The sequence below is a fragment of the Leptopilina boulardi genome, unplaced genomic scaffold (genome assembly GCF_019393585.1).
Source record: "Leptopilina boulardi isolate dan_hultmark-lab unplaced genomic scaffold, ZJU_Lbou_2.1 LbouV2_325, whole genome shotgun sequence".
Taxonomy (NCBI): Eukaryota; Metazoa; Arthropoda; class Insecta; order Hymenoptera; family Figitidae; genus Leptopilina; species Leptopilina boulardi.
In genome coordinates this window covers 1,466,469-1,483,461 of record NW_026137891.1, presented here as the reverse complement: position 1 = coordinate 1,483,461, position 16,993 = coordinate 1,466,469, and the positions used below count along the sequence as shown (strand labels likewise).

Here is a 16,993-nt window from a genome sequence, read left to right as displayed (position 1 = left end):
ACAATCCTCCAATATCAACTAATATATTTTACGCTCTAAATTGATCGCGATAGTATATACATATATATACCCAGATAACCAAGCGTACTAATCGTTATTTACGAGTACGAAGTACCAGTATTATACTAGTTTTATACCAGTACAAAATAATTATATATGTCGTACCAGTACGGTATTAGTACAATAAAAGTACGTCGTACTGTAGGCCAGTCAATAAAGACAAAAAGTGCCATTAAATGTAGACAGGCAACTCTAACCGGAATTTGGTAGTTTGGGGGGGTAGTATAAAGGCCCCATAGTTTGCTCTCGATTTCCGGTTGCAGAAGTTGTTGTAAACAATGGTTGAAGTTGGTGAAAAGTGGTTTTTGCGTGCTCGTTGCTTTCCTCTACATTTTAGAGGAAAAAGTTGTGATTAGAAAAAAAAGGTATTAAAAATACCTACAAAATGGTAGGTCGAAAGTTAAAATCGGATTATTTGTTTAAAAGTTATTGAATTTAAACCCTTAAAAATGGTACTTTTTTAATTGTTTAATAACTTTGTTAATAATAATCCGATTGAAGTGAAACTTTCTGAAAATGTGCCCCTCGCGATACTGAACAAAATGAAAAAACTTCGAGTTTAAACGGATGAATAGTTTATAAATTATTCCATTTGTTAATTAAAAACATGTTGTTTTTCAACCTAATTTCTACAGAACGATATGGAGCGAATTCAATTTTTTTTCTTTCATTTTACTCTTGAAGAGTGATACTATCATGTACATAAAAGAAAGAATTGAAATTCATTAATTAATTGCATAATTATGGATAAAGAAAAAAGGGTACGTTTTTTCGTAATAAACAATTGAAATTACTCGACCAGTTTTTACTCTATCGAATTCTAATAAACGCAATTGAATTTCTTTTTTCTTTACAAAACTTTTAAAAAAAAGAAAAACAATCTAGGTCAAAGGGGGGGGGAGATAATTTTTTTTTTTCAAAAAAATCCTAACACTATAATTATTAATATTTTTCATTCAAATTTACAGTACTTGTAGTTTAATATGTGTACTGTTAAATAAAAAATTGTAAACATTGAAAAAATTTTTTTTATTATTTATAATGACAGTTAAAGACAGCTCATCATTTTACTTTGCTCCGGAAGGCGGAGTGGGGGAACACGTGGCGCGTAGCAAACGCCGCCACAAGATCAAACTCGCCCGATCAAAATTACAAAATTTGTTATAACTCGGTTAATTATTAACCGATTTTAATCTTTTTTTTTTTGAATTCATGTTATTTTTTCTCCTCTTTTCAAAAATAAATTTACATTTTTAATAAAAAATTTTTTTTTGCTAATATTTAAACATTTTTTTTTTAATAACAAATTTTTTTTCACTAATTCAATTTTTTTAAAAATTTTTTTTTAACTGCATATAATGATAGGTATTTTAGTGTCTTTTTATGTTTAACGTTTTTTAAAATTATTCATACACATTCGTGTAGCACTATGTCATTTTTTTCATAATTTAAAAAATTTTGATTTATATTACTTTTAAATGAGGGATAATAAAACATACACAATGGAAAGTAATTTATTATAAATTAATTTTATTTATTATATTTTTAAGATTAATTATTATTAATATTAGTAATAATTTTATACATATTACAATTACAAATCGTCATCATGATGTTCATGCTCATTAAAATTATCCTCATTTAAAGTTTCACACATTTGAAAAATATTATTTTTATTCTTATCATCATTTGTATATTCATTTATACCATCGTTCGTATTTTCATCATATAAATTATTATTAAAATACATTAATTTTTGTTCTATACATTAAAACATCATTACATTATTTTAAAAGTAATATAAATCAAAATTTTTTAAATTATGAAAAAAATGACATAGTGCTACACGAATGTGTATGAATAATTTTAAAAAACGTTAAACATAAAAAGACACTAAAATACCTATCATTATATGCAGTTAAAAAAAAATTTTTAAAAAAATTGAATTAGTGAAAAAAAATTTGTTATTAAAAAAAAAATGTTTAAATATTAGCAAAAAAAAATTTTTTATTAAAAATGTAAATTTATTTTTGAAAAGAGGAGAAAAAATAACATGAATTCAAAAAAAAAAAGATTAAAATCGGTTAATAATTAACCGAGTTATAACAAATTTTGTAATTTTGATCGGGCGAGTTTGATCTTGTGGCGGCGTTTGCTACGCGCCACGTGTTCCCCCACTCCGCCTTCCGGAGCAAAGTAAAATGATGAGCTGTCTTTAACTGTCATTATAAATAATAAAAAAAATTTTTTCAATGTTTACAATTTTTTATTTAACAGTACACATATTAAACTACAAGTACTGTAAATTTGAATGAAAAATATTAATAATTATAGTGTTAGGATTTTTTTGAAAAAAAAAAATTATCTCCCCCCCCCTTTGACCTAGATTGTTTTTCTTTTTTTTAAAAGTTTTGTAAAGAAAAAAGAAATTCAATTGCGTTTATTAGAATTCGATAGAGTAAAAACTGGTCGAGTAATTTCAATTGTTTATTACGAAAAAACGTACCCTTTTTTCTTTATCCATAATTATGCAATTAATTAATGAATTTCAATTCTTTCTTTTATGTACATGATAGTATCACTCTTCAAGAGTAAAATGAAAGAAAAAAAATTGAATTCGCTCCATATCGTTCTGTAGAAATTAGGTTGAAAAACAACATGTTTTTAATTAACAAATGGAATAATTTATAAACTATTCATCCGTTTAAACTCGAAGTTTTTTCATTTTGTTCAGTATCGCGAGGGGCACATTTTCAGAAAGTTTCACTTCAATCGGATTATTATTAACAAAGTTATTAAACAATTAAAAAAGTACCATTTTTAAGGGTTTAAATTCAATAACTTTTAAACAAATAATCCGATTTTAACTTTCGACCTACCATTTTGTAGGTATTTTTAATACCTTTTTTTTCTAATCACAACTTTTTCCTCTAAAATGTAGAGGAAAGCAACGAGCACGCAAAAACCACTTTTCACCAACTTCAACCATTGTTTACAACAACTTCTGCAACCGGAAATCGAGAGCAAACTATGGGGCCTTTATACTACCCCCCCAAACTACCAAATTCCGGTTAGAGTTGCCTGTCTACATTTAATGGCACTTTTTGTCTTTATTGACTGGCCTACTGTTAGAGTTATAAAATATGATTACTCGATAAAAGTATAGTACTAGTACAATACCAGTACGTCGTACTTCTGAAATAAGAAGCACAACATACTCGTACGATACAAGTATAATACTGGTACGTCGTACTGGGAATCCTTGCTGGTAATGCCAACCCAACCTCACTTTCTTGACAATTGTCAAATATGAACGCGTCACTGATAACGGTGCAATAAATGTTGGTGAAAAAAGTGGTTTATGATGCAGCAAAAGAGTTTTAACGTGTATAACTTGTGCTTCTGTACTTATCTTGAATATCCGAGATTAAATTTATATTAAATTATCGATCTTTATAAGATTTATATTCTTTTACTTTGACATGCCGCTTTGTGCCATGGTGTTATTTCATTGAAAAACATCAAAATCTTTTCTTTTATAATCTTTTTTATACATTTATATTGAGATAAATTCATAAATTCGGTCTTGATCATATTGATATATTTTTAAATTCAATTGTGTGTTATTTCGTTATAGTTTTTCTTATACATATAACATATTTATAGGTTAGGATGTGATAATATGTTTTTCTTAACATCAAAGCAATTTTAAACATCAAGTTTAAAATTCTTTTGAAATAATGTTTAAATGTAAACAAATAATTAATTAATATTTGATAAAGTTAAGTAATTAAAATAATATAAAACACCGGATATTTTAAGATAAGTGAGAATACAAGTTACATATATTTTATATAATATATATGCAAAGACATATATCATATAAATAAAAAAAATTATTGAATAAAAATAAATAACTAAAAATGAATTATTATTATTTCAGGTCTCCCACAGATTTTCTTTTAATAATAAATTAAAATAATTAAAATACTAATGTGGGATGAGAAAGGGGAGGGTATATAATATATTATATTGTACATCATACTAGTATTGTACCAGTACAATTACAGTACGTTATACTAAGTCACAAAAGTTTTCAGTACGTCGTACTCGTATAGTACTCGTATTCTACCGATATTGCATACCGGTACGCCGTACTAGTACAGTACCTGGTACCGTGCGAAGGTACATGGCTAGTACAGTACCAGTACGCCTAGTACGCCGTACTAGTATTATACTACTACCGTACTAGTATGTGTGTTATCTGGGTATATATATATATATATATATATATGATACAAGGTAACAAAAGGTAATGAAATAAAGATAAAAAAAAAAGGAAACTGCTTTGAAAAAGATCCGAGATCTTCGACCTAGAGAAAAGCTAGACATCGATAATATATATAGATAAACCGAGAGCAGCTTTTCTTACCTCTAAATATATATATATATATATATATATATATATATATATATATATATATATATATATATATATATATATATATATATATATATATATATATATATATACAGTGGATTCCACAAGAGATGGAAAAGAAATTCGTGAACCATCTCGAGAAATTCCTCAGGCAGGAATGTCAAAAATTTTTATAATGAATGTTTCAAAGAGCGAAAAAATTAAAAAAAAAATTCTTATAACTTAAAACATTTTTTTCTATTTATAATTTTTGTCAACAATATTTATTATTATTTAACTATTATTATAACCTCATGTAAAAAGATATAATATCTATTATCTATATTAGGGTGGTCCTAAAAAATTTTTTTTTCGAATTTTGACCATTCCCGCCCCACATTTTTGTTATAAATGGAAAAAAAGAGATACGTATTTTTTGGTTTTTGATTTTAATAAAAATTTAATGGTGCCTCAGAGCACTTGAAATTTTACGTGTATGGCGAAAAAACACTTTTTCGTAAATTTACTGTCAAATTGTCAAAAATCAATATTTTTTTTACCAGACTACTCTACTTTTCTTCAGAAATGTTCGAAGAATAACACACAACAAATGATTTATAAAATTTTTAATGTTAACTATTTTTTAAACGACCTCAAAGTGCCCTAAAAAGGCGAAAAATGTAATATATTAAAAAATTGCTTATTATTTTCTATCTGTTTATATCTTTAGCAAAATTTGTTATTCTTTAAATAAAACTAGTATTTCTATTTGTATTTCAGAATTTCTCAAACGGATCACCTAAAATTCAGAAATTTTTTTTTTAGTCTCATTTTTTTTCTCAACGGTTTCTTACACAAAATTGTGTGGGGAATTAAAAAAAAAAAATTTTAATTTTCTGTATGACGTCAAGAACACTATTTTTTAATAACATTTTATAAATAAATAATATAAAAATCTATTAAATATGAAATTTTTTCAAAATAAAAATTATATTTAGAAACTACATTTTAAGACGAGAAAAACTCTTTTTTTTTTTTTAATTGGTGAACAGGAACTCGAGAAAAAAAATTTTTAAAGACTGCAAAAAATTTCAATTGTTTATAACTTTAACAATAAATTCTTTTTTGACCTAACAATTTCAGGGATTTATTTTTACCATGTAAGAAGTCAAAAGAAATGATTTTTGATTAAAAAAAAAAAATTTCTGAATTTTAGGTGATCCGTTTGAGAAATTCTGACCCCATAATTTTTTTCTTTAACTGTTCTCAAATTCAACCAGAAAAATAGTATTTTTTCCTAATTTTTTTTTAACTTTTATTGCTTTTTTAAAAAAAATGCAACAATTTTTAAACAAAAAAATATTTATTTAAATAAATTAATTTTGTTACTTGATTAATTAATTCTTTGTTCATAAGAAATTTGAGCAAGATTTTTTAAAAAATTAAAAAAAAAAATGTAAAAATCAATGTATATTTTAAGAAAAGTTATCAAGTATCAAAAATAATTTATTTAAACAATTTTTTGTTGACTAATTGTTGTATCTTTCAATTAAAAAGCAATATAAAAGTTGATAAATTAGAAAAAAAAAAGTATTTCTAGAAAATAATTTGAGAATATAGTTAAATAGCAACAATTAAAAATTGTTTATATAATTTTAAAAATTTATGCGCACTGACAAACAAAAATACTAGTTTTAATTAAGGATTAACTAAATCTGCTAAATAAATAAACAGGAAGAAAATAATAAGCAACTTTTTAATATATTACATTTTTTTTGCCTTTTTAGAGCACTTTGAGGTCGTTTAAAAAATAGTTAACATTAAAAATTTTATAAATCATTATGTTGTGTGTTATTTTTCGATCATTTTCGAAGAAAAAAATATTGGTTTTTGACATTTTGACAGTAAATTTACGAAAAAGTGTTTTTTCCCCCATGCAAAATGCACGAAAAATTTCAAGTGCTCTGAGGCACCATTAAATTTTTATTAAAATCGAAACAAAAAAATACGTATCTCTTTTTTTTCCATTTATAACAAAATGTGTGGTGTGAATGGTCAAAATTCGAAAAATTTTTTTTTTAGGACCACCATATGTTACATTATAATAAATAAATAATAAATAAATAATTTAACTATTATTTCAAGTTTCAATGAAATGTTAATTATAAAAAAAGTTTAACAAACAATTTTAATTTAAACTTTATAATACAATTATTTATTATAAGAATATTAAAATTATATAAAAAATAAAAAATAAAGTAGAAAATTAATTTGAATTTAATGTTTGACAGAATGTATAACTTTTGTGATAAACTTATATACTATTTAAACTTTGAAACAAACTCATTTTGGTTAAATTTGTAAACTTGCAAGTTTCTAAATTGAAAAACGTTTTAGACAGAATATTAATGCCAAGCAGTAAAATAATAATTAAAAGTTTTAAATTTATTAAATTAAAAAAAAATTACAATCTTTAGAGGTATAGTTTTGCTTCACTATAAAAAAGCAATCAAAAATTCAACTGAGGAACACAATATTTGAGAATAATATTATAGCTATTTTGGAATATTATGTAAACTCATATATATATATACCGAACTTTATGTAAATTCAACTAGAAATAATTTTGAAATTTTCATATTAATTTCCGGAAATTTCGTTCCACAAGTGTAACTTCAGTCAAACCACGAAACAGGACGTTCAGAGAAAGAGAGAGAGAAAGAGAGTGGAAGTTGGTATATATTAGGGTGTATATAAAAGCAAACGGAAGTAGGAAATCTGGTTTCAAGTAAACTGGCTCATTAAACATTTTTGTACAAAGAATGTGTGCCTAAAGAAAATATTTCTAATTTTTTTTAAAAAAAGCCTATTATCTATGCGGATCAGTTTTTTTTTCAAAAATCAACTGAGTAATTTTGGAAACGACCCTAATTTATACGAAAACAGACAAGGACTTCCGATGACCAGTGGCCGCCGTTTAGAAATGAAATTAAAGACTGTATATTCAAAAGGAAATGTATATAAAATGAAAAAAATTTTTTTAAAGGCGATATAGTAAAGAACGGAAGAAGAGGTCTGCGGTTGAAACAAGAATATAAGGTAGGGCTTCGATGACACTTGCGAGATCCTTGACCAAAAAAGAGAGAAAAAAAAGAAAAAAAAAAAAAAAAAAAAAAAAGTTGCCAAGAAAGACGGCGAGAGTGAACAAGAATAGTCTTTTGTGTATACATATACAATTCTTCAGCATACACGATAGGAGCATGTTCAATGAAAATACCACTTCTCGAATTGCGATCTTCAACTTCCGGCAACAAAGATATATGATGTGAGATCCAAGTGAGTATACAATTTTCAAAAGGTTCAAAATAAAATCCAATTCAGCCCAAAAGTAATCCACTTTTAAATTAGTCTTGCGAAGGCAAAAAAAGAAGAATTATTTCTAGAAATAAAAATTTAATTACATATACTAACACACACGACTCGAGTTACACCCAGAAAAAATTAAACACAAAGAGCTTGAATAAAATTAAAAAAGAGAGCACAACAAAAATCTAAATTACCAAGGGGCTTACAGATACCATTTTTTTTTTTTACACAGAATTCAAAATTCGATTATTTTTTTCTATAATTTAAAAAAAAAAAAAAATTTTTTTAATTAAAAACTGAGTTTAAAAAAAAAATTAGTACTTTAATTAGAAAAAATTGTATTTTCGTTTTACATTCATCATTTATGTTTCAAGATGAATAATAATGGATAAAAATAGATTTTGATAAAGATGAGAGAGAGAGAGAGAGAGAGAGAGAGAGAGAGAGAGAGAGAGAGAGAGAGAGACGGGAAATTTATTATTGATTCGCGTCCTAGTTATATATATCCTACAGAAGGTAATCTTTTAAAAGTCCTTGAGAAATTTTTGTGGATTCTTTTTTTTTTTTTTTTTTTTTTTTTTTAAATGTCATATGTTGAAAACAATAGCTGCCTTTAAAAATTATTCAAAAGATGATTAAAATTGTTTGACTGTGGATTTAAAAATCAAGAAGATAAAAATACAATCCCACTATTTGCCGATGGCATAATTAAAAAAGAAAAAGAAAAATGAAAACTAGTGTTGAAAACAATTTAATGAGTTTTTTTTATCTCTCTCTCTCTCTCGGTGAAATATAACAAAAAAAAATCTAATTGTCTATTTGACAATTGTCCAATTTTTAAACTCAATTATAATAGACGAAAAACGAGTTTTCTTAATTTCGAATCAATTTCTTCTAATTTTAGTGACCTAATTTCTAATATTTTTAATTCTATGGACAATTAATTTATTTTGATCTATTTCTATCAGTTTATAATTTTTTTGTTTTTAAAAGAAAAATAATTTACGTCAAAATTTGTTATTGAACATTTTTTTTTTTTAATTCAATTTTTATAAACAGATTTTCCCCTTCAAAGGATTTTCAAATGTTTCATAGTTTTTTTTGTTAAATAATATTTGGTTTAAAAGAAAAAAACGAAAAATTTATTTTATTGTAAATAATTCAATAATTTTTTTTAGCAAAATATTTGTTAACAAAATTTAACACACAAAATTGTACACTCAGAGAAATTGTATATTTGTCTCCGAGCCAACTAACTCAATTTGTTTGTTGCAAATATATTTTATTGAAATAAAAAGATTTATTTGAGCCAAAGAAAAATTTATTTCTGACAAATAAAATTTTTATTTACGCCAAATAAATTAGTAGGCTATACGTTTATTTAACTCAAATATATTTTATTTGGTTCAAATAAATAATTTCTCTGGGTGATAGATTGTAGAAAATCTTTCAAAGAGAAAAATGTGCTATTTTTTTTGAAATATTATTATTATTTACAAAAAAAAAATTATTATTTAACAAGAAATTTATTTAGCGCATATAAAATTGTTATTTAAAGGAAATAAAATTTACTTGAAACAAATAAATCTCTTTTTCTAAGTAAAAAAAAGATTCTTATTGAAAGGCAGAAATAATTATGGCATTCAATTTAGAAAATGAGCTTCGTTACTGTCAAGAGCTAAATAAGATTTCTGAACGGTTGAAAAGCAGGTTCATGGGGTCCTTGACCAAGAGGCAAAGTCTCGTTCGCAGACGAAACGAAACGAAGTGTGTATAAAAATAAAGTCGACACAAACAGGAAAAAAGTATATATATATATACGAATAAGAAGAAATAAGAGACTTGATGACTCACCTGTCGCCCTTTGGTAGTAGTTACACTCGGCGCATACAGACTCAAGTCGATGTTCAGACTCCTTTCCCATTTCATTTTCCACGCACAAGTCCTTGTAACCCTCGGGTGGGCTCAATGTCTCCCGTTGTTGATGTTGACTCCGTTGGGGTGCAACATTTCTCTTTTCATCTAACGTACTGACTTCTCTGATCACCTCAGGTTCATCTTCATTCTCGCCCTCTTCATTCTCCTCCTCCTCATCCTCTTCCTCTTCATCATCATCATCCTCATCTTCCTCCTCCTCTTCGCCAAGTGACTCCTCACTACCAAACACTTGTTCCCTTTGAACTTGTACATCATCCTCACAACCATCTCCAAATCTTCCGTCACCACCACCACCACCACCAAAATGAAGATTAAGCTCAGCTCTACATTCTTTACAATTTCCAAGTCTTATCATTTCATGTTCCTGACAACAACAATCGCACTCCTCCTCATAGTCAGTGCAACATTCTTCTTTTATTAAAATAATATAATCGGCAGCGAAAAATTCATTTAATTTCTCATTAATTACTACACGATTTTTGTGACCTTTCGCCTTTGTTTGTCCGGGTTTTTTCAATAGTGATTTAAGTGCCCTGACAGGCACTTCTGTCGCATTCTCACTACCGTGATCCTTCATGATGACCTTGTCTCTCTTTCTCTGTTTTCACTTCATCGTTAGCGGAAAATGAAAATTGTTGATTAGACTTCCGATTTTGCCCTCCAAGTTTTTTTTTTTTGGATTCACAAGCGGGCGTTGCTAAGTCACCATCATAGCATGGAACATTCTGCTACAACCTGGGGGCAGAGAGGGAATTATTATGATTATATAACGATCAGACTGATATCGATTTTCTTATACTAAATATATATATTGTCTTTCTCATTCTCCTTTAATAATAAATAATATCAATTTTAGATCCATTTAATTGGTCTTTCATTAAAAGAACAAAAAACGAACCCTTCTGTCACACATCGTTTCTCCACGCCCAGAGAAATAATTTATTTGCATCAAATAAAATATATTTGAATTAAATAAATGGTATATATTTTTCTCAGAGCCTAGTAACTTATTTATGGGACGCATGATTATGTTTTAAAAATCAATAGTCATAATTTAGATTTTATCGAATTTTATTTGTCCTTAATTAGTTTTGAGCCGAATTTTTATTTGTTCGAAATAGCATTTTGCATAATTTAAATCAAAGCGATTTTCTATATTACAGAATTTTTATACACCCAGAGAAATGATTTATTTGAACCAAATCAAAAATATATTTGAATTAAATAAACGTATATTTGTCTCAGAGCCTACTAATTTATTTATATTTGGCGTATAAATAAAAATTTTATTTGTCAGAAATAAATTTTTCTTTGGCTCAAATAAATTTTTTATTTCAATGAAATGAAATATATTTGCAACAAATAAATGAGTTAGTAGGCTCGGAGACAAATATACAATATTTCTCTAAGTGTATATAACCGAAAATTCACTTCACAGAATATTTATTTCTTCGAATTTTTATTTGCTCGAATTTTCATTTAACATAATAGGCATTTTAAAGAATTTTTATTATGGAAAGAATTTCATTGAATAGAATTTTCATTCGCAAATGAATTTTCATTTGTTCGAATTATTATTTTGATATAATTTCCATTATAATCGATTTTTCATATACTACAGAATTTTTACTTAACCGAAAAATCATTTAATAGAATTTCTAATTGATAGAATTTTCAAGGTCCGTTAACTTGGCTTGTCCACATTGTCCGATCTAGATAAAACCTATTTGAAAATTAAGGGCTAATTTAAGGCTAATTTAATGCCCTAATGCCGAATTTAATGCTCGGCATTTTCTTTAAAAAACTTGTGGACAAGCTAGCTTAACATTAAGGTGGCTTGTCCACACAATGAAGGAGCACTCGTAGGAAGGCCTACTATAGGTCAAAATTTAAGGCTTTTTTAAGGCTCTTGAATGCTCTATTGTAGAATTTAATGCCGGCATTATTTCGCGAATTATTTGCAAAAATTCAATTTTTACGTTATCTCAGTTTGTCCACATCATGAAGGAACACTCGTAGAAAGGTCTACTATGGATCAAAATTTAGGGCTTTTTTAAGGCTCCGCAATGCTCTATTGCCGAATTTAATGCCGGCATTATTTCGCGAAATAATTGAAAAATTCAATTTTTACTTGATATCAGTTTGTCCACACAATGAAGAAGCACTCATAGGAAGGTCTACTATAGGTCAAAATTAAGGGCTTTTTTAAGGCTCCTCAATGCTCTATTGCCGAATTTAATGCCGGCATTATTTCACGAATTATTTGCAAAAATTCAAGTTTTACATTACAACAGTTTGTCCAAAAACAAAGGATTAGTCGTAGGAAGGTCTGCTATAGGTCAAAATTTAGGGCTTTTTTAAGGCTCTTGAATGCTCTATTGCCGAATTTAATGCCGGCATTATTTCGCGAATTATTTGCAAAAATTCAATTTTTACGTTATCTCAGTTTGTCCACATCATGAAGGAACACTCGTAGGAAGGTCTACTATGGATCAAAATTTAGGGCTTTTTTAAGGCTCTTGAATGCTCTATTGCCGAATTTAATGCCGGCATTATTTCGCGAAATATTTGCCAAAATTCAATTTTTACGTAATCTCAGTTTGTCCACATCATGAAGGAACACTCGTAGAAAGGTCTACTATGGATCAAAATTTAGGGCTTTTTTAAGGCTCCTCAATGCTCTATTGCCGAATTTAATGCCGGCATAATTTCGCGAATTATTTGCAAAAATTCAAGTTTTACATTACAACAGTTTGTCCAAAAAACGAAGGAATACTCGTAGAATGGTCTACTATGGATCAAAATTTAGGACTTTTTTAAGGCTCCTCAATGCTCTATTGCTGAATTTAATGCCGGCATTATTTCACGAATTATTTCCAAAAATTCAATTTTTACGTTATCTCAGTTTGTCCACATCATGAAGGAACACTCGTAGAAAGGTCTACTATGGATCAAAATTTAGGGCTTTTTTAAGGCTCCTCAATGCTCTATTGCCGAATTTAATGCCGGCATTATTTCGCGAATTATTTGCAATAATTCAAATTTAACGCTATATTAGTTTGTCCACACATTGAAGGAATACTTTTAGGAAGGTCTTCTAGGTGTCAAAATTTAGGTCTTATTTAAAACACTTTAATGCTTTTATGCCAAATTTAACACTACCTTATCAAGTCTAAACAATTTTTTTTAAAAATAAGCACTTAAGAATTACTTGCTTATTTATTGCTCGTAAATAGCACTGTATTGGCTGTTTAAAAATGATCTACCAATCCTAAAAACTACCCCCGACTAGTTCAAAATTTTATTTTTGAATTTTTTTATAGAAAATAACGATTTTTTTATAAACAAATTTTTTTTTGTAACTTTAGACCCGTTGTTTTACTTTTTTTATATTTACATACATGGAAATACTACTAAAATACTTTGCAAAATGTTTTACTGATAATCTGCTTACCCTTCTTGGATGACTACTCGAAATTTTTTTTTGCAAAATATTCTTACTATTTTCAGGTTTGTAAAAATAAAAAAAAGTAAAAATAATAGCTTTCACAGTTTAAAAAAAAAAATTTGTTTATTAAAAATCGTTATTTTCGATATAAAAATGTAAAAGAAATTTTTGAACTACTGAGGCGAAGTTTTTGAAGTTGGTGGATCGTTTTTGAACATCTAATTTAGTGCTATTTAAGAACCCTAAATTAGCCCTAAATTTCTAATTACTTGATTTTGAAAAAATTGATTTTGATTTTCTCAGGGGTGGTTTTTGAAGTTGGTGGATCATTTTTGAATATCCAATTCGGTGCTCGTAAAGAGCCATAAATTATCCCTAAATTCCTAAGTACTTTTTCATGAAAAAATTGAGTTTGAAATACTCATGTATAGTTTTTAAAATTAGTGGATCACTTTTGAACATTTATTTAGTTCTATTTAAGAGCCTTATATTAACCTTAATTTCTAAGTACTTGTTTTTTGAAAAAATTGAGTTAGAACTACCCAGGAGTAGTTTTTGAAGTTAGTGGATCATTTTCGAACATTTAATTTAGTTCTATTTAAGAGCCTTAAATTAGCCCTAAATTCATAAGTACTTGTTTTTGGAAAACATTGTGTTTGAACTAATTATGTGTAGTTTTTAAAATTGGTGGATCAATTTTGAACATCCAATTTAGTGCTATTTATGAGCCCCAAATTCTTTAGTACTTTTTTTTGAAAAAATTGAGTTTGAACTACTCAGGGGTAGTTTTTGAAATTGGTGGATCATTTTTGAACATCTAATTAAGTGCTTTTTAAGAACTCTAAATGTGTATGTGTTTGTTTTTTGAAAATATTAAGTTGAATTATTTGAGGGTAGGTTTTGTGTTTGGTTTTCTATCAGTTACATGATTGGGGTGCTTGGGAGTGCAATTTTAAAAAGTCAATTTTGTGCTATTGAAGAAGATTAATTTAGCTCCTAAGTCCTATATGATTATTGTTTGGTTAAATCAAGTTTTAATAATTGGGGATGTTTTTTTGAACTTAGGTGTGGTTTTTGAAAAATTTAAATAGTCTTAGTTGAGAACCCTACTCTCTAAATCTGAATTAGTAGTTTTCTACTAATTAAAGAGTGCGTATTCGTTTACCAATTGAATTAGTAACAGTTTTGACTAATTTTTAGTAAAAAAAACTACTAATTCATGGAGTAAATCGACTTACTAATTTAAAAAAGTAAAAAATACGACTTACTCCATAAATTAGTAGTTTTCTACTTGCAATTAGTAGTTTTTTTTACTACAAATTAGTCAAAACTGTTACTAATTCAATTAGTAAACGAATACGCACTCTTTCATTAGTAGAAAACTACTAATTCGGATCCAGCTTGACGTCAAGCTAAATGTTAGCATATATAACAACTTTTTTCGTGGAAGTGGTACTTCTAGGATTAACGACCTTTTTGGCTAGACTTTTCAGACGAGCGACGCTATTTAGGGTCTGACTAGTGGCTGAGTAGCAGCAGAAATGGGCCAGCTTATCAAGTAAAAGTTGAATTTTTGCAAATATTTCGCGAAATTATGCCGGCATTAAATTCGGCAATAGAGCATTGCGGAGCCTTAAAAAAGCCTTAAATTTTGACCTACAGTAGACCTTCCTACGAGTATTCCTTCGTTTTTTGGACAAACTGTTGTAATGTAAAACTTGAATTTTTGCAAATAATTCGCGAAATTATGCCGGCATTAAATTCGGCAATAGAGCATTCAAGAGCCTTAAAAAAGCCCTAAATTTTGACCTATAGCAGACCTTCCTACGACTAATCCTTTGTTTTTGGACAAACTGTTGTAATGTAAAACTTGAATTTTTGCAAATAATTCGTGAAATAATGCCGGCATTAAATTCGGCAATAGAGCATTGAGGAGCCTTAAAAAAGCCCTAAATTTTGACCTATAGCAGACCTTCCTACGACTAATCCTTTGTTTTTGGACAAACTGTTGTAATGTAAAACTTGAATTTTTGCAAATAATTCGTGAAATAATGCCGGCATTAAATTCGGCAATAGAGCATTGAGGAGCCTTAAAAAAGCCCTAAATTTTGATCCATAGTAGACCTTTCTACGAGTGTTCCTTCATGATGTGGACAAACTGAGATAACGTAAAAATTGAATTTTTGCAAATAATTCGCGAAATAATGCCGGCATTAAATTCGGCAATAGAGCATTCAAGAGCCTTAAAAAAGCCCTAAATTTTGACCTATAGCAGACCTTCCTACGACTAATCCTTTGTTTTTGGACAAACTGTTGTAATGTAAAACTTGAATTTTTGCAAATAATTCGTGAAATAATGCCGGCATTAAATTCGGCAATAGAGCATTGAGGAGCCTTAAAAAAGCCCTAAATTTTGATCCATAGTAGACCTTTCTACGAGTGTTCCTTCATGATGTGGACAAACTGAGATAACGTAAAAATTGAATTTTTGCAAATAATTCGCGAAATAATGCCGGCATTAAATTCGGCAATAGAGCATTCAAGAGCCTTAAAAAAGCCCTAAATTTTGACCTATAGCAGACCTTCCTACGACTAATCCTTTGTTTTTGGACAAACTGTTGTAATGTAAAACTTGAATTTTTGCAAATAATTCGCGAAATTATGCCGGCATTAAATTCGGCAATAGAGCATTCAAGAGCCTTAAAAAAGCCCTAAATTTTGACCTATAGCAGACCTTCCTACGACTAATCCTTTGTTTTTGGACAAACTGTTGTAATGTAAAACTTGAATTTTTGCAAATAATTCGTGAAATAATGCCGGCATTAAATTCGGCAATAGAGCATTGAGGAGCCTTAAAAAAGCCCTAAATTTTGACCTATAGCAGACCTTCCTACGACTAATCCTTTGTTTTTGGACAAACTGTTGTAATGTAAAACTTGAATTTTTGCAAATAATTCGTGAAATAATGCCGGCATTAAATTCGGCAATAGAGCATTGAGGAGCCTTAAAAAAGCCCTAAATTTTGATCCATAGTAGACCTTTCTACGAGTGTTCCTTCATGATGTGGACAAACTGAGATAACGTAAAAATTGAATTTTTGCAAATAATTCGCGAAATAATGCCGGCATTAAATTCGGCAATAGAGCATTCAAGAGCCTTAAAAAAGCCCTAAATTTTGACCTATAGCAGACCTTCCTACGACTAATCCTTTGTTTTTGGACAAACTGTTGTAATGTAAAACTTGAATTTTGCAAATAATTCGTGAAATAATGCCGGCATTAAATTCGGCAATAGAGCATTGAGGAGCCTTAAAAAAGCCCTTAATTTTGACCTATAGTAGGCCTTCCTATGAGTGCTTCTTCATTGTGTGGACAAACTGATATCAAGTAAAAATTGAATTTTTGCAAATAATTCGTGAAATAATGCCGGCATTAAATTCGGCAATAGAGCATTGCGGAGCCTTAAAAAAGCCCTAAATTTTGATCCATAGTAGACCTTTCTACGAGTGTTCCTTCATGATGTGGACAAACTGAGATAACGTAAAAATTGAATTTTTGCAATTAATTCGCGAAATAATGCCGGCATTAAATTCTACAATAGAGCATTCAAGAGCCTTAAAAAAGCCTTAAATTTTGACCTATAGTAGGCCTTCCTACGAGTGCTCCTTCATTGTGTGGACAAGCCACCTTAATGTTAAGCTAGCTTGTCCACAAGTTTTTTAAAGAAAATGCCGAGCATTAAATTCGGCATTAGGGCATTAA

The 16,993-nt window shown here is 28.3% G+C and overlaps 1 protein-coding gene across 7 annotated transcripts in view; it reads right to left on the bottom strand.

The window, feature by feature from the left end:
• LOC127284750 (uncharacterized) overlaps window positions 1-16,993 on the bottom strand; it is a 103,313-nt gene that overhangs the window by 37,087 nt on the left and 49,233 nt on the right. For 4 of the 7 annotated variants that reach the window (XR_007843521.1, XR_007843520.1, XR_007843522.1 and 1 more), the window contains exon 11: window positions 10,386-10,519. Coding sequence is in view for 3 of the 7 variants with exons in the window: in XM_051310390.1 (XP_051166347.1) it covers window positions 9,701-10,361 (661 nt within the window). In the remaining 4 variants the exon portion in view is untranslated. Of the gene's footprint in view, window positions 1-9,700; window positions 10,520-16,993 lie in introns of those variants that run through there. The other 3 variants (XM_051310390.1, XM_051310392.1, XM_051310391.1) reach the window with 1 other exon arrangement.